Source organism: Ailuropoda melanoleuca, chromosome 8, assembly GCF_002007445.2.
Source record: "Ailuropoda melanoleuca isolate Jingjing chromosome 8, ASM200744v2, whole genome shotgun sequence".
In the NCBI taxonomy this organism is placed as follows: Eukaryota; Metazoa; Chordata; class Mammalia; order Carnivora; family Ursidae; genus Ailuropoda; species Ailuropoda melanoleuca.
In genome coordinates this window covers 75,575,679-75,594,078 of record NC_048225.1, presented here as the reverse complement: position 1 = coordinate 75,594,078, position 18,400 = coordinate 75,575,679, and the positions used below count along the sequence as shown (strand labels likewise).

At 35.5% G+C, this 18,400-nt stretch overlaps 1 protein-coding gene across 14 annotated transcripts in view; it reads right to left on the bottom strand.

Annotated features, from left to right (window-relative positions):
* The window catches only part of PRRC2C (proline rich coiled-coil 2C), an 89,191-nt gene that overhangs the window by 45,141 nt on the left and 25,650 nt on the right, over positions 1-18,400 (bottom strand). For all 14 annotated transcript variants that reach the window (XM_019809198.2, XM_034666723.1, XM_019809200.2 and 11 more), the window contains exons 7-12: positions 15,776-15,858; positions 14,949-15,082; positions 14,785-14,872; positions 13,608-13,752; positions 11,969-12,022; positions 7,323-7,944 (exon numbers count right to left, since the gene is read on the bottom strand). In XM_019809198.2, coding sequence (XP_019664757.2) covers positions 7,323-7,944; positions 11,969-12,022; positions 13,608-13,752; positions 14,785-14,872; positions 14,949-15,082; positions 15,776-15,858 — 1,126 coding nt within the window. The remainder of the gene's footprint in view (positions 1-7,322; positions 7,945-11,968; positions 12,023-13,607; positions 13,753-14,784; positions 14,873-14,948; positions 15,083-15,775; positions 15,859-18,400) is intronic.

Here is an 18,400-nt window from a genome sequence, read left to right as displayed (position 1 = left end):
TCAAGAATGATACCAAAAAATACTATACACGTACTTATTTAATAACTAAATAACAATTTTTCATCCTAAATAAAAACACAGCCTATTCATTCTAGAGACTTTGTCACAATTACAAAGTGAAGCCTGTTATAAATTCTTTTCTCAGAGAACTAGGGATGCATTTTAAAAGGAAGTTTATTTTGCCAACGTAAAAACCATGCTCTGAAGAATCACAAACCACATTTTCTTGTAGGCATTACGTTCAATATTAAGAATGTTGTAAGAAGGTAAATAAAATACTGGAAAGAAAAAAGAGCCAGTAGGTACAACACTTTATCAAAAGGGCACGTCATGCTAATAAACCTAGTTGAAGTTAAATTGCCATCAAAGAACAGAGAAGATGTGAATGAAAATAAAAGCACCAAGAAATTATTAAAAAGAAAAGCATAAATAATTGGTGTAGATATAGTCCCGCCTGACAGTGAAATTAATCAATGTATTCACTGACAGAACAAAGACTAAAATGTGATTTCCTTATTTCAAATCTATAGTCCTTTTTCATCATCTATTAATGAGATTCCCTAAGGTTGTTCTTTTTTAGCATCCATCAATATTAAGGTATGCCAATGCTATAGTGAGAAATTTTACTTTCGTACTATGAGCAATCTGTGCTTATGATATGTAATAAAAGCCCATTATCAATATCAAATTATCTCTATATGCATTAATACAAAAATTTATGAAATCTGGCATGGGCCTTATCTCATTAAAAAAAGGTTAGGGTAACATACTCAACTCTTTTTATACTTAGTTAAGAGCCAAGTTTGATGATGACTCTGACTATAAATAAATTAAAGAAAAATTTTAAATAGCTTCATAATATAATTTCAAGCAGCAGGATCTTAAAGACCATGGGTTTTCAGATTAAAGAAAAATGTGTCAGTGTTTCTGTATCAGAAAAATAGACTGAAATAGAACTACTACTTTTTTTAAAGATTTTATTTATTTGACAGAGAGACAGAGAACACAGGCAGGGGGAATGGCAGGGGGAATGTCAGAGGGAGGAGGAGAAGCAGGCTCCCTGCTGAACAGAGAACCCGATACAGGGCTCGATCCCAGAACCCTGGGATCACGACCTGAGCCAAAGGCAGACACTTAACTGACTAAGCCACGGAGGCACCCCGAAACAGAACTACCATTACTTCTATTTTAAGTCATTGTTAAACTGTTCATTAAGAATGAGCTTTACTGAAGTTCAGAGCAAGGTTTATACTATATTTTAATTCTGCTAATTAGAGTCTCTAAGACAACGTGGAGAACAAAAAAGTTGATTAGAGCCAGAAATTTTTTTTAAAAGAATAATTACAGTCAACTACACTTTGGAAGCTTTTATATTTAAACTGGAAGAAAAACAAATCTGAAATTATGAACTGGGTACAGTCACTTAATTATGACAATCCCAAAATTTCCATTAAGCTCTATTCAACTGAAATTTCAGAAGTATTAATATATGTGTACAAAATTTAAATGTCTTAGAATTTAAATGTCTTAGAGTCAGAAAAAAATAGAAGAATCAGCATATGTGACTATGAAGCAAATACAGTTTTGCAGACAAAATGGAACTGAACCTCATCTAACAACTTTGAGAAATACTACAAGGGAAGCTTTTTGTTTCCTTGTAGAATAACCCCACAACTATCCTTCCCCAAACCCAATTAACTTGTTTCTTTAATACCCTTTATTGTTAATATGAAATAAGAAAAAATGGATCTAGTGCATGTTTTACAGTGCAAATGTTATCTTCACAGCCTTTTATATAAGAGAGGATTCGGAGATAAATAGTGGAGAAGGAAACACCAAGAATCTCTTTCCCAAACTAGACAACAAAATTGCACTGGCAGAATCCATCTGGTCTCAGTACTCTAGAACTCCGGAGTCTATTGAATGAAGGCTTGCAACTTTCAGGGGAAGGTTTGGATGATAAATTGTGGTTAGTATCAGTCAATTAAAGCTTTTAGCACAGTACCAGCTACACACCCCCCACCTCACAGTTTTTTTAAAGATTTATTTATTTATGAGAGAGAGCACGCAGGCATGCACATGACTGGCAGGAGGGGCAGAGGGACAGAATCCTCAAGGAGATTCCCCGCTGGGCACAGAGCCATGAGATCATGACCTGAGCTGAAACCACGAGGTGGAGGCCTAACCAGCTGAGCCACCCAGGCACAACCTCCCCTCCCCACAAACACACACTTAAACCCACATTGGAGCAAGCAAAAGAAAGAATTCGCAAACTTCAACAAGGACAATGGAAATTATTATGCCTGAGAAACAGAACAAAAAATAAACAGAGCTTAAGGTACCTATAGGACAAGATCAACAGACCAAACATACACACTGGGAGGGAGTCTAGAAGCAGGGGAGAGACAAAGGGGCAGAGATGAATATTTGAAGAAATAATGGCCAAAAATGTCTCAAATTTGATGAAAGCATGAGTATAACTTCTAAGCAGCTCTATGAATTCTAAGAGTTCCAAACTGAGACACATTATAATAAAACTTTAAAAAGACAAACAGTGAATCATGAAAGCAGCAGGACAGCACTAAGGAGAAGTCACATACAGGGGATGCTCAATAAAAGAATCAGATTTCTCATCAGAAACTCTGGAGGCCAGGTGACATCTCAAAGTATTAAAAGAAAAAAAAACCCTATCAACCAAGAATCCTTTATCTGGCAAAACTGTTCTTCAAAAATGAGGGAGAAATTGAAATATTCCCAGATAAAAGCTATAAAAGAGTTCATGACCATCAGACCTGCCCTCAACTAATGCTCAAGGGAGTCCTGCAGGGTAAAATGAAAGGATAGCACACAATAAATCAAAACTGCATGACAAAATAATGATTCTCCATAAAGGCAAACACATGGGCAATCATAAAAGGCAGTGTAACTCTATGTTTGCACGTGTGATTTATGAAATGAATTATTTTTAAAAAAAGCAATTATTAGTCTAAAAGCTAATAACATTATATTTTGGTTTGTAACTCCACATTGTTTTCCACATGATTAAAGAACTAATTCATTTAAAATAATTATTGGTTTGTTTCTGCGGATATGAAGTTAAAGATGTAACTCTGTGACATCAACAACCAAAAGGAATACAAGTGGAACTGTTAAAAAAGGAATGAATTTTTGTATATTATTAAAGTTAGGCTGGTATAAATTTAGTAACGTAACTTTTGCATATTTATGCTATCCCCATGGTAAAAAACAAAGAAGGTAGCTAAAGAATATAAACAAAAGGAAATGAGAAAGGAATTTAAAATGTTTCAATACAAAAAAATCATCTAAACACAAAAGATGGTAATGCAGGAAATGAGCGGCGAAAATGGATAAGGCATATAAAAACCAAATACCAAAATGTCAGAATAAGTCCTTTCTAATCAATACTTAAAATGGATTGAACTGGAAACACGTGATCCAACTGTATCGTTATCTCTAAGAAATTTACTTAAGATCCAGAGACACAAACAGATTGAAGATGAAAAGATAAACTCAGATAGTCCACAGCAACAGTAACCGAAGACAGCAAGGTGGCTATGCTAATACCAAACAAGAACGGCTTTGAACTGAAAGTTTTACAAGAGACACAGGACATTATATACTAATAAAAGGTTCAAAGCAGCAAGATACAGCCATTATAAATATTTACACATATTTAACATATGTGTCTAATAACAGACCATCAAAACATATGAAGCAAAATACTGACAAGAGTTGAAGGGACAGACTGTTGTACATTTATAGCTGGACACTTCAATACCTTACTCTCCATAATGGATACAATAAAAAGACAAAAGGTAAGCGAGGAAACAAAGGACTTAATACAATAAACCAACTAGATCCAACAAACCTAAAGAACACTCTAGCCAACAACAGCCATCACATTCTTCTCACATGCACACAGGACATTTTCCAAGGCAGACTGTATGTCAGGCCACAGCATCAATGATCAATAGATTTAAAATGATAAATCTCAAAGAAGTATTTTCTATGACCACAATGGGATGAAGTTAAAAATCAAAAAGAGAAGTGAAAACAGGAAAATTCACAAATCTGAGGAAATTAAACACCACTCTCAAAGAATAAATGAGAAGGGAAATTAGAAAATACTTGAGATGAATGAACACAAAAACACAACATACCAAAATTTATAGGATGCAGCAAAAGTGATGCAAAGGGGGCAAATTTACAGCTATAAATGCTTACATTAAAAAAGAAAGACCTCCAGGGGCGCCTGGTGGCACAGCGGTTAAGAATCTGCCTTCGGCTCAGGGCGTGATCCCGGCGTTCTGGGATCGAGCCCCACATCAGGCTCCTCCGCTATGAGCCTGCTTCTTCCTCTCCCACTCCCCCTGCTTGTGTTCCCTCTCTCTCTGGCTGTCTCTATCTCTGTCGAATAAATAAATAAAATCTTAAAAAAAAAAATAAAATAAAAATAAAATAAAAAGAAAAAAGAAAGACCTCCAATCCTAAACCTAGTGTTAACAATGTAAGGGAAAAAGAATAAGAACAAAGTAAAACCAAGGTTACCAGAAGAAAGGTAATAAAGTTCAACACAGAGATCCACAAAACAGAGAATAGAAAAATAGAAAAAAATCAATGCAGCTATAAAAGCGGGTTCTCTGAAAAGATCAACAAAATTGACAAACCTTTACCTAGGCAAGTCAACTAAAAAAAAAAAAGAGAGAGAGAGGACTCAAACTACTAAAATCAGAAATAGAAACTGGGACATTACTACCAATTCTACAGAAATAAGGATTATGAGAGTATTATGGATAACTATATAGCAACAAATAGGATAAGCAAGATGAAATGAACAAATTCCTACAAACATAAACTCCGCAGTAAGTTTTTAAATCCAGTTGTATGAGTCCTCCAGCTTTGTTACTTTAGTTCAAGACAGTTTTAGCTATTCTGGGTCCCTTGAGATTTACGGTTTTCTACATATAAGATTGTAACACCTGCTCACATTACCTGCATTTCTAGTATACTAATAATGAATGATCTGAAAAGGAAATTACAAACAATTCCATTTATAATAGTATCAAAAAGAATAAAATGCTTACGAATTTTTTTTAGGTTTTTATTTAAGTAATCTCTACACCCAAAGTGTGGCTTGAACTCATAATTTCGAAATTAAGAGCCAAACACTCCGCCAACTGAACCAGCCAGGTACCCCTAAAATGCTTAAGAATAAACCAAGGAGATGAAATCCTTGTACAATGAAAACTACAGAATATTGCTGGAAGAAATTAAAGAAGACATAAATAAATGGAAACACATCCCATGCTCACAGACTGCAAGACTTAATATTACTGACATTATCGATACTACCAAAAGCAAGAGTTATGCAATCCCTAGCAAAATCTCAATGGTGTTCTTTACAGAAATAGAAACACCCATCCTAAAATTCACATGTACTCTCAGGGGGACCCAGAATAGCCAAAACCCTCATGAAAAAAAAGTAACAAAGATGGAGGACCCACATATCCGGATTTAAAAGCATACGACAAAGCTACAGTAATGAAAACAGTAAGACACTAACATAATGTCAGGCAGGTAGGGCAACAGAACAGAATCAAGACCCCAAAATAAACCATCACATACACGGACTAGTGATTTTATAAGATGTTGCTAAGACCATTCAATGGGGGAAAGAACAGTGTTTCCAACAATGGTATTGAGAAAGCTGAATATCCACATGAAAAAGAATGAAGCTGGTCCCTTACCTAACACAATGTACAAAAACTTAACTCAAAACAGGTCAAAGATGTAAATGTAAGACATAAAACTATAAAACTCTTAGAAGTAAACAGAACAAACGCTTTATTATATTAGATTTGGCCATGACACTGTGGACTTGACACCAAAGGCAGAAGCAACAAAAAACAGATGGATTTCATGAAAATTTTGAAGTTTTATGCATGAAAAGAATATCCAGAATGAAAAGGCAATGTATCTAAAGAGAGGTAACATTGGCAGATCATATATCTGGTAAGGGATTAACATCTAGAATGCACAGCCAACTCCTAAAACTCAACAACAATCTGATTCAAAAACAGACAAAGGACTTGGACATTTCTCCAAAGATACACAAAATGGCCAATGAACACATAAAAAGATAATACTCAACATCACTAATCATTGACAAAGCACACATCAAAAATTAAGTGAGTTACCACCTCACACTTACTAGGAAGCCTGCTATCAAAAAAAACCCCAGAAAAAAACAGATGTTGGTGAGAATGTGGAGAAATTGGAACCCTTGTGCACTGTTGGTGGAAATGTAAAATGGTAACAGCTGCCGTGAAAAACAGTATGGTGGTTCCTCAAAAAATTAAAAACAAAATTATCATACGGTCCAGCAATTCCATTTCTGAGTATGTAATCAAAAAAAATGAAAGCAGGGTATCAACAAGATATTTGTACATTCACATTCACAGCAGCATTATTCAAAATAGGTAAAATATGGAATCAATCCAAGTACCCACGAACAGATAAACAGATAAGCAAAACATGGTTTTATATATAGATTATTAGCCTTAAAAAGGAAGAAAACTCTGCAATATGCTACAATATGAAAGAACCTTGGAAGACATTATACTAAGTGAAATAAGCCAACCACAAAAAGACAAATACCGTATGAGGCACTGAGAACAGTCATAATCAGAGACAGAAATTAGAATAGTGGTTGCCAGGGGTTGAGGAGAGGGGAAAATAGGGAACTATTGTGTAATAGGTAGAGTTTCAGTTTTATAAGATGGAAAGAGTTCTGGAGATGGATGGTGGTGATGACTGCACAACATTATGAATATATTAAAACCATTAAACTGTACACCTAAATATGGTTAAGATGTTAAATTTTATGTTACGTATATTTCACCATAATAAAAAATTACGGAAAAAAGTATATTAAAGCATCCAATAAAATTCAGCTTCTATTAAAAAAAAAAAAAAAAACTCAACTGGGATGCCTGGGTGGCTCAGATGGTTAAGTGTCTGACTCCTGAGTAACCTCAGAGTACTGGGACCCAGCCCCACGTTGGCTCTGCACTCTGTGGGGAGTCTGCTTGAGATTCTCTCTCCCTCTGCCCTTTCCCCCGCTCACATGCATGTGCACCCGCGCTCTCTCTAAATAAATAAATAAGTAAATAATAAAACCAATCTTAAAAAAAAAACAACCCTCATTTTTACCTGGATTACATACATGTATATTACAAATACACAAACATCTACACCAGAAGTACTATGAAGCCTCTTATAAAAGAACAAGACTCTCATACCTTTACTACAGTTGGTTTCACTTTCTGGTTTTTCTACCATAGGCTCTAAAGTAGGTTCTTTGTGTTCGGTTTTCTCCTCCACTTTTTCCCTTTCTTTCTTCTCCAACTCACATTCCTTTTCCTGTTCCTTCATCTTTTGCAGTTCTTTCTCCTTTTCCTGCTGTCGTTCTAGTTCTTTCTCTTTTTCTTGCTTTCTTTCCTTTTCCAGTTCTCTCTGTTTTTCCTGCTCTCTCTCCAGTTCTTTCTCCTTCTCCTGTTGCCTCTCCCTTTCTTTTTCTCTCTCCTTCTCTCGCTCCCGTTCTTGTTCTCTCTCAAGTTCTTTCTCACGCTCCCGTTCTTTTTCTCGCTCCCTTTCTCTAATCTCCTCTGGAGATGGTTGTTTGTCCACTATGCCAAGCTTTTCATCCAATCGTTTCAGTTTCTCCGCACATGCTGCCTTCCTCTGTTCTTCCATTCTTCGCTCTTCCTCTTCACGTCGCTTCCGAGCGCGTTCCACTGCTGCAGAAAGTTCTGACTGCTGTCTTCTTCTTTGCTTCCATATTTCATCTTCATCCGGTACTTGCTGCTTGGGGGGGAAAGGGCCTGGTCTTCCAGGTACTGCCTGCCGGTCTGGAGGAGGATGCTGAAACATTATGATAAATTACCAGGTGAATATGACAATCTATTTCCAACCAACATTGGATATCACAGACATGAAGAGGGAAGGAAAAACGCCACAAAATGTCACAAATGTTTCTGATTAAACATACATATTAAAATACAAACAAGCAGCATGGAGAAAATATTAAATTTAGAGAATTCCTCAAAGAAAGAACGATTAATCTAGGCCATGTACCTATTTATTGTGGCAGACATTATTGCGCATACAGAATTTGTTGAATAAAATCAAAAGCTGTCACAACATGAATTTCAAAATCTAAATCTAGACATGAAGGAAATTTAGAACATGAGTGCTTTTCAGAGCAGCAACTGTTAGAGATGGAATGCCTAAAGAGAGAGAAAAGTCCATAAAGATGCAGAACAGTGTCATGTGAGCCCTGAGAAGACAAAGGTGCAGTTACAGGAAAACCACAGACACCCAGAGATGCTAAGTGAAAAAGATGGGAGACACTACTACTGCCAACACTTCGAGGAGGAGAAATTCTAGAAATCAGCCTGTATAGACAGAGTTCTTGATCTTTGAACTGAAAGATCCAGAAATGCATTCTTACAACTCACAGTGGAATGTAGGATATCACTTGAGACACTGAGTTTTAATGACCTACTTTTTAAATGGTATGTTCTAAAACAACTATCTATCACTGCCAGCAACTATGCAAAACAAGCATAATAAAAAGTGCACCTGAAGGGCTGAAATGTTAAGGAACTAAAAAAAATTGTTTTAAAAATACTGATTTTAATAGCTAGTAGGGTGAAGAAACCTAAAAAGCCATTTAACCAGTGAGAATCCTCTGTATGACAAAAATACTAGACTAAATATAAAATATACATATATATATATATATATATATGATCCAAACTTTATCATTTAGTAACAGTGCTGTCTTAGGCAAACCACTTTATCTGCCAGCACCTCTAACCCCAAATACCACTGGTCTGCTTCTGACAAATAGAGAGTAGTTTTATCTTTCCTACAGTTCCATATATACGGATACATCAAGTTATATTTTCTTTAGTATCTGGCTTCTCGTGCTCAGGATAATAGTTTTGAGGTGGCTATCAGTCATCTGTTCCATTCTATTGCTGGACAGTATTTCATCATGGGCACATCAATTCACTTGTGGATGGACATGTGGATCCAAACTGCTTCTAGTTTTTTAACCATGAATAAACAATTATGGACATTCATGCCTAAGTCTTTGTGTAAATACATGTGTTTTCATTTCTCTCGGATAAATACTTAGGAGTGCAACTGCCGAGTCATGTACTAAGTATATTTTTCACTTTATTAAGACAGTGCCAAACTGTTTCCCAAAGTGGTGTATTACAAGGTTTTACAGCTCCTCCAGTAATGTGTGAGGGTGCTGGTTGCTTTATACCCTCACCGTACTTGGTGTCACCAGCCCTTTAAATTTTGGATGTGTGACAAAATCTCACTGTGGTTTTAATTTGCATTTCCCTGGTGTTTAAGATACTGAACATCTTTTCGTGTACTCACTGACCATTTGTATATCTCATTTTGTGAAGTGAATGTTCAAATCATTTTGCTGGGCTATTTGTCTTTTTATTAGTTATAAGGGTCTTTTGGGTTTTTTTAGGATTTTATTTATTCATTCATGAGAGAGAGAGATATGCAGAGCAGGGAGCCTGATGCGGGACTTGATTCTAGGACTCCAGGATCATGACCTGAGCCGAAAGCAGACAATCAACTGAGCCACCCAGGCACCCGTTTGTTTTCTTCTTTTAAAAAATATGTTCCAGGGACACCTGGGTGGCTCAGACAGTTAAGCGTCTGCCTTTGGCTCAGGTGATGATACCAGGGTCCTAGGATCTAGAACCTTATCGGGCTCCTTCCTCAGCAGGGAGTCTGCTTCTCCCTCTGCCTGCCTCTCCCCCCTCCTTGTGTTCTCTCTCTGGCAAATAAATAAAATCTTTAAAAATAAATACATAAATAAATTCCTTTCTTAAAAAAATGTGTGTGTGTATACACACACACACATATATATACATGTTCTTGGTCAGATGTATTAGTAATATTTTTTTTGTGGACATATTTTTTCATTGCCTCAGAGATGTTTCTAAAACTCCAACTGATTTTTTTTCCCTAATCCATGCCTTTTGTGAATTGCATCTTTGTGGGCCCAAGTTTAAAGATTTTTTTTTCCTACACTTTCTTCCAGATGTTTAGTTTTAGCTTGTATGTATATAAAAATACCATAAAGAGCATTCAGTGATTAAAAGGAAAGTGACTGGTGGAGATGATGGTGATGGTTGTGGTATGTATGCCTATCACAGTAGGGTGATTAGGGAAGGCCTGCGAAGTGTAACACCTGAGCAAAGAATTTGATTAGAAGAAGGATCTCTGGAAAACATTCCTCTAGTCAGAGGAAACAGCAAATAAAATGTGTTTTATAAAGCTGTGTGGCAAGAACAAAGAGAAAACTAGATAAAATGAGAGTAGACAGAGACCTTAACGACCACTGGAAGGAACTAAGAAAAGACTGATCCAATATATACAGTTTTTGCAAAGACTGTTATCTATTCTAGGATGGAGGTGGCAGGTAAGCAGGAACCACAGTGGAAAATAAGACCTATTAGGAACATACTGTGATAGTTCAAATGAAATATAACGGGTGGTAGGCCATTACTCAGTGTAGGAATATATTCTGAAGGTAGGGGTGACATAATCTGCTGATAGATTAGACTGGATGTGTGATAAAAAAGAGGAAAGAGTTATGAGTGACTTCTAGGTTTTAACTTGAGCAAATGGGTAAATTATAACGCCATTACCTAAGATGGGAAAACAAGGGAAGAAGCAGGGCCGTGTGTGTGTGTGTGTGTGTGTATTGGGGGGGGGCGAGGATATTGTTATGGTTTGGATATATCTATCAGAAATCCAAGTGGAGATGCTTAATTGATCACTAAATACATGACTGATATGAAGTCAGAGTAGAACTTTAAGGGCTACAGAGAAATGTACCATAAGCACATATATGAAATCTTCCAGGGAAAGGATACAGTCAGAAAAAGGAGTAAGAACACAGCCCTTAATCCTCCAACACCCAGGAACACCTGGGTGGCTTAGTCAGTTAAGCGTCTGACTCTTGGTTTCGGCCCAGGTCATGATCTCAGGGTTGAGGGACTGAGTCCTGCATCAGGCTCCACATTCAGTAAGGAGTCTGCTTGGGATTTCTCTCTCTCTCTCTCTCCCCCTATCTCTACCCCTCTTCCTTCCTGTGTGCGTGTGTGTGCACCCCCCCCCAATAAAGGCCCAGAAGAAATACAAATTGAAGAAAGAGAACACAATAGTGTGATGTCCCAAAGTAAAAAAAAAAAAAAGTCTTTAAAGAAGGATGGAAAGATTAGCTATGTCAACTACTACTGAAATTAAGTAAAATGAAGACAAAAGAACTGAATTTGGCAAGATGGAAATCACTACTGACCTTCACAATAATAGTTTCAAAGGTATGGTGGTGATGAAAAAGTGTAACTGTAAAGAGCTAATGAGAGAGAAAGTGAAGACAGTAAATGCAAATAGCTCACTAAAACAATTTTGCTATAATGGAGAACAGAGAAATAGAGTGGAAACTATAGGGGGATAGAGGGTAGTAAGAGTTAAAGAAGGGCTTATTTTAAAAAAGTTTCTTAAGATGGGAGATAATGTTAACCAAGAAATGATAGAAGATGGGAGCAAGGTAACAGTTGAAGGGTTGCCATTAGCAGGAAGGACAGGAAGAAGTCAGAATAGGAAGGGCACTGAAACAGGAAAAACAGTTGGGTCTAATCTTCTTAGTGAAATTAGGAGCATGCATATCAGCTGAGAATGAAGAGGAGCAGAAAAAGAGGAAGATATGCAAAGAACTAACCAGGTAATATCCATAATTGTTTCATAAAAGTTATAAATAAGAAACATACAGAAATCTTTCCATTGAAACATATAAAGTCAAATAATACATACAGACCACAAAAAAGCATTTAAGATTTACCTGCTGTGCAAGCAATTTTGGAGGTGGTGGCAGGTGTGAAGATGGTCCACGTTCCTATTATAAAGATAAGGAGTATTACAAAATAACCAGATAAAAGATAGCTACTGGAAATATTTCCGAACGTACTTAAATTTTTTCCAGTGGCACTAGAAGACTGCGAACAGTAAACCATCTCCATCCTTTTCTCTTTTTTAATAAAAACACACCACTCACTGCACGGTAACATTATATTCTATAAATCACTCTGCCATTTTAATAAGATTAGAATATCAAACAGACTTTGCAAAAACTAGAATTTTAGTGTATAAATTCTAAAATTCTACCACAGGTAATTCGGCTGTGGAGAAGTATGCCTTTAATTTTGAATTTTTATTTTACGTAAGCCATATTCTTTTTCTGAAATTTTTCCTAATGGCAAACTAAATGTATGAGATTTACCTAATGAAATGAAACATCTACACATACTGGAATCAAATAATACATATTCACCTGCTACACTTACACTATTCACTTGCTAATATATACATCAAAGTCACACACACACATACAAATCAAGACATTAAGATATGGCATACGATATTCCTCTATTCTTTCATGAGAAAGGAATTACCACTCCCCATGTTAAGCCAGTAAATTAAAGTCACATAAAACATGAATTTTGTTTAAAAAAAAAAACACTGAAAAATCCTTTTTCAGAGTTCACAAATTTATTCTCCAATGATTAACCAATGCCTTAAGAATAAACTTCAAACTTCCTTGTATAGCATACATTTAACAACTGGTTGTTACATAGCTCTCTTTAACTCCTCTCCTATATCAAACTACTGGAGACTTCTAGAATGTGCCATGCTTTCTCATGCTCCTCTATCCTGAACATGTTCCCATTGCTTGAAATTTCTCTCTTCCCTTTGTTTACTGGCTAATTCTCACTTTGAGTACCAAGTCTTCTGCAAAACCTTTTCCAGAGAATGCTCTAAGAATTCATTATGTGTACTCTGTCACACCATTTATTACACTATCATTTTACAGAGACTGTTAGCTACCTACCTTTATCTCCTTGAAGGGACCAGCTCCTCCCTCTGTTTTTTATGAATTCAACAAATACATGCTGAGTGCACTATGAGGTAAGTGGACTCTCCGGATGAAAGCCCTTTTTAATTCCCAGCTGGCTATGCAGTTTCTTGGAAATAGGATCAAGTGTATCTGTTTACCCACATTATTTCCTTTCTTCAACAATGTTCTTCAAAAAGACTCACACTTAATAGATTTCTCTACTCCTTACGTGTGATTTCCCTACTCAGCATACTATTTCACATTATGAATATGGACTATAATTTACAAAGTACTCAGTAAACCATAAAGCACTTAACAATGTTTGGAAAAACAGCTTATATCTTCACTTTAATAAGACCAAACTGTTAGAAGATAGAAAAATAGTGTAACTTTAGTTTCTACTTGATAATTTTAGCTACTGTATTGACAGTTCCTGTTAATATGCAATAAAATTATGGTTTAGATCTACAACTATTCACGACACAAGGTAGTTTCCTTTCCTAATTCTTCTTTCAACTTTACGATTATAAGATGAATTCAGTCGCAAGTACAGGTAGTGACAATGATCTCCTTGAGTCCAACAAACCTGATTAAATGGAGGTCCCTTCCCATAAGGACCTTTTGATATTGACGGCTGGGCAGGTATCTGAGAAGATGACTTAGCGTTGCAAGCTTCATCTGCCTCTTTTCGGTTTTCAGTGTTTTCAGAAGCTTTTGAACCTTGATCCTCACTAAGGAATCAAAATCCAGATGAAATAAGAAAGTAAAGTGGACAGACTACACCATAAGTAAAAGCATTTTGTCTATATAAAAAAGATTATTTCTATATAGTTTTAGTGGGGGGAGTAGGAGTATATCAAGGAATGGGATGGTCTTGTGACCTAGTGGTGCTATTCATTTATTCATTCATTCATTCAGTAAATATGTTATCTGTAATGTATTAGGAACTGGGTTTGGCCAAGTTATCATTACCAGGTATAAAGTGCAGTAGTGCAGTTGTCAAATACGGACACTCACACTTGACATACAACTTCACAAAGGAATATATCCCCACCATTTTCTATCACCCTCACCCAGAAAGTCTCATCTAAGTGACTGTATTCTAATTTATTCTGACTTACTGAAAAGACAGAAGTCAAACTATAGTATTTTTTAAAATCACAAGTGCCAGGCATCTTGTAACTAACTGATCATGAAACAGCAGTATATTACAACACCATGGCTAGAAAACTCTACCAACATGTGCATGCAAGCTCCTTATATTTTAAGAGCGCAATTTTTATGGTATACAACCCATATATTTCTGACTCTGATGCCCCTATATTAGAGATGAAAAGCTCCCATTTTTCAAACTTTAATGCTGCTTGCTGAAGTTTAAAAAATCAAAGACTTGACTAAACAGCTACAGTAACTCAAGTAATTTTTCTCCAATTTGTAAATATGAATCAGTTCAAGCAAGTACCAAGTTTGATATAGTCCCTGATATTGTCTTTCAAAATATCACCAATTAGATGGCCAGGATCTAAACATCTTTTTTAAAATATGTATTTTCTTTAGAAGAGTCAAACTTTAATTCCTTGATTAGCTGTACTTTTAAAATTTGACTTATTAATCTAACCTCCTCACTCAGTAAATTCTTGGAAGAGAATGTAGAAATTCTATAAAAAAGGAACAAATGACTATTAATGAAGCCTCTCTGCATAACTGGATGTTATACCAATAAATTCATAGTATTACTTGTGGAAGGTATTCCAACAGCTTACCTGCTGTTTTCTCTAGGACTACTACTTCCTTGCTCATCATCATCACTGAAATTCAGCTGTTCCGTATAATCTACTTCCATCTGAGCACCTATTAAATTACAGAAAATTCAGATTGACTGTTTAAAAACGTCTAAAAACTAAAAATGCTTGATTTTGCCTCTTACCTGCCCAACCTTCATCAGCTTCAGCATCTAGGTTATCAAATTTATCAAGCTCCTTTAGTTCCGATGCACTAAGGATGGAAGGCCGTTCAGGCTCTGAGGCCCATGAAGGTGGTGGGCCCCTTCCTCGAAGGCCTCTAATGAACAAAAGGTTATGAGGGGAAAAGATACAAAGTTTTAATGATTCTAAAATACGTAAATATTAAAAGATTGGAATTTAGTTCCTTTTAATTCAACATTAGTATTGTCTGATGTAGAAAATATTTTGCACCTGACGTGTGTATGAAGAAATTTTAATATTAATACATAAATTCAGGACAATATATAAATCTGTTGCAAGTATTTAATATCAGACAATGGGTTTTTTAATTGCTGAAAATTTAAAATAAAACAAATATGTTTAAGAATAACATGGCTAAGACTACTACTAATATCAAAATGAAGAATGTTAAGAAAAATCATTGAGGACAATGCTCAAGTCTCACATTAAGAAAAAAAAAAGAAAACGGGAAGTCATTAACATCATGGAATGAAGAAGGGATAAACAACTGTCATGTCTTGTTAGGGCCATGATTTTCAGTTTTCAGAATCTTATGTCAATTAATTTAAAGTTTTAGAAAAATAAAGTATTTTTGTTCTGTCTTATAAAAAGTCAATTATTTGTTCACGGCAACTGTACTGAGGTCAAAATAATGAATCAATCAATCAATCATCACAATCCATTCGACCTCCAGAACATCTTTTTTTTTTTTCTTCCAACCTCCAGAAAATCTTAATGAGGATTTATGTGCCTTTGTGCCTTGGCAACTTTTATCATTTAATAGTCTTACTTGTTTGTTTCAGATAAAGAAGGTGGAAACCTCATGGGACCGTGAAGAGGAGGATACGCCATCCTCGGATACTGCTGAAACATCTAAATGAAAAAAACAAAATTGATCAATTCTGCAACCAAGTATTATATGTATATATATAAAGATTACCCTAACTAAACCTGAGATTACAATTTATAGAAAGAGTATAATAAACCATTCTATGAATAATTAGCTGTATCAGCTGGTATAAATCATCATTCACCCTCAATAACAAGCCATCTGTTAAGACTACGCGTCTAGCAAGACTCTACAAATACAGATAATAACTAGGACACATCCCAGGAAGAACTTCTGCTATCCCATTAACAAAATCACATAAATGATTATGAACCAACATGAAAAACCTAAAAAGACAACATGCATATACCCCAGAGAACTGCAAAGCCCTACCAAATTCAAATACCTGAAAGGAAATAATGTGACACTTCATCATAATGCAGTAGATCAACTGAAGGCAGATTTGTTGATAAAGTCAGTTTAGATAAAAGTATAGTCCACAATCCAGGGGTGAGGAAGACAGTGGGTATGGAAGAATTTCCCATGGGTGGGTAACAGATGGATTCTGATTCAAGTTAATACACAGATCGTTATCATAAACAAGGATGTTTGCTCTCTATGGAACCTGGGATTTGAGAAGCTAAGTTTAGGAGAAATTGTAAGATAGATTATGAAGGCAACACCACCAAGGGAAGGGAAGAGATGTCAAAAGAGGTGCTTATAACTATTTGCTTATAACCAGGTCAAAATACAAGAAGAAAACGAAAGAAAGAAAGAAGGAAAGAGGGAGAAAAAAGAAAGAAGGAAAGAAAGAAGGAGAGAGGGTGGGAGGGAGTGAGAGGGGAAGAAAGCCAGGCAAGGAAGAAAAGAAGACTGTACTACCTAAAATACATAATTTATATCCTGAAATAGATTAGCTCTCCTTAAAAAAAACAAAACCTGTTAGGTAAAGAAATTACTCTGTACTTGAAGAAAGGCTATGTTTATATGATCATTCCATCTAAAGATGCAATTTCTAAGTAGGGTTAGAGCAAAACTAATTAAAATTAAGTTAAGCAGCAGCCGAAGCTCAAACAGAGAAGCTTTTTGTGGCAAATACTGAGAGTTTTTTGGTTACATCATCCTGTACTGAAGTTAGCAAAAAAACAGTTGGAGGCAAATATTCATAGGTAAAGTTTCATTAGATCCCTCTTCTGCTGATTAGTCAGGAAACAGATTAATTTCATGTATTAAATGCTTAAAATATAGGAATTTGCCACAAAAATAATTGTAGAAACAATCTTTAAATTCTCAATATACAGTGAAGGTTTTAAAAACATTTTTGTTTTTGTTAATTAGTGGAACTCATTATTCAAATAAAAAGATAGATGAAACTGGGAACAAAGCCTGCTTGGTCTCCCCTTTTAAAACTTTCCCTTCTACCACCCCACCCCTAGGCCTGAAAATTCAGGGGTCTTTGGAAGAACAATTTGGAAACTATTAGGAGACAAGCAGTTAGGTGTAAATAATTTTTCAAGGCCAGGTTAGCATATAAGACTGATTTTTATCATGCTCCCAAATTAAAAAAAAAATATTTTTAATAATTTATTTCTTTCCTCTACCCTAGAATAAATAATACAAAGAAATACAAAGTATGAAAAAATATGGATATTTAGAGCCTGAATACTTAGGAATTAAATCATAATAAAAATAAATATAAGAACCAGATTCTTAATTCTCTTTGAGATTAATGGTCTCCGGAAAAATGTTAATTTATTTACTTGGGCACATGTAATTTACCATATCATTTCACAGGAGGCTGACAGCAAACAAATGTATGAGGGCACCAAATCTACCTATTAATTTATAGAAATATGAGTCACAAGTATATATTAAATAAAGCTGCAAAGATAGAATCAGCAAAATCCAGACTATGAAAAATTCCACAGGGTAACAAATAAATTATAACAAACTCAAAAAAGAGAGAGAGAAATGGAAGGAAAGAAGTAACCAAAGAAAAAAGGATTCCTAAGAAAAATAACAACCAATCTCAAAGAATAGATGTTATTTGAATCCTAATCATGAGATAATCAGAGAAATCGGAATCGGAATACCGACTTGATATTTTTAAAAACTCTTTTTAGGGGCGCCTGGGTGGCACAGTCAGTTGGGTGTCCGGCTCTTGGTTTCAGCTCAGGCTGTGATCTCAGGGTGGTGAGATCAAGCCCATGACAGACTCTGTGCTCAGGGAGGATTCTACTTAAGACTTTCCCTCCCCCTCTCTCTGCCCCACCCATAAATAAATAAATATATCTTAAAAAAAATTTTTTTTAAATAAAAAAAACAAAACTTTCCTTTTAGGTGCGATAATGCCAAGGTGGATTTTTCTCCTCATCTTTATGTTTTAAAATACAACCTAAAATATATATGGATGAAATGATGTATCTAGGATTTGCTTCAGTAATTGGAGGTGGTGGGAAATAGCTGAAACAAGATTGACCCCAAGTTGATAACTACTGAAGACAGATGGTAGCTATGGAAGAAGGGGGAGGTTCATTGTACTATTATTTCTGTTTTTGCATATGTTCAAAATATTCCATAAGAAGC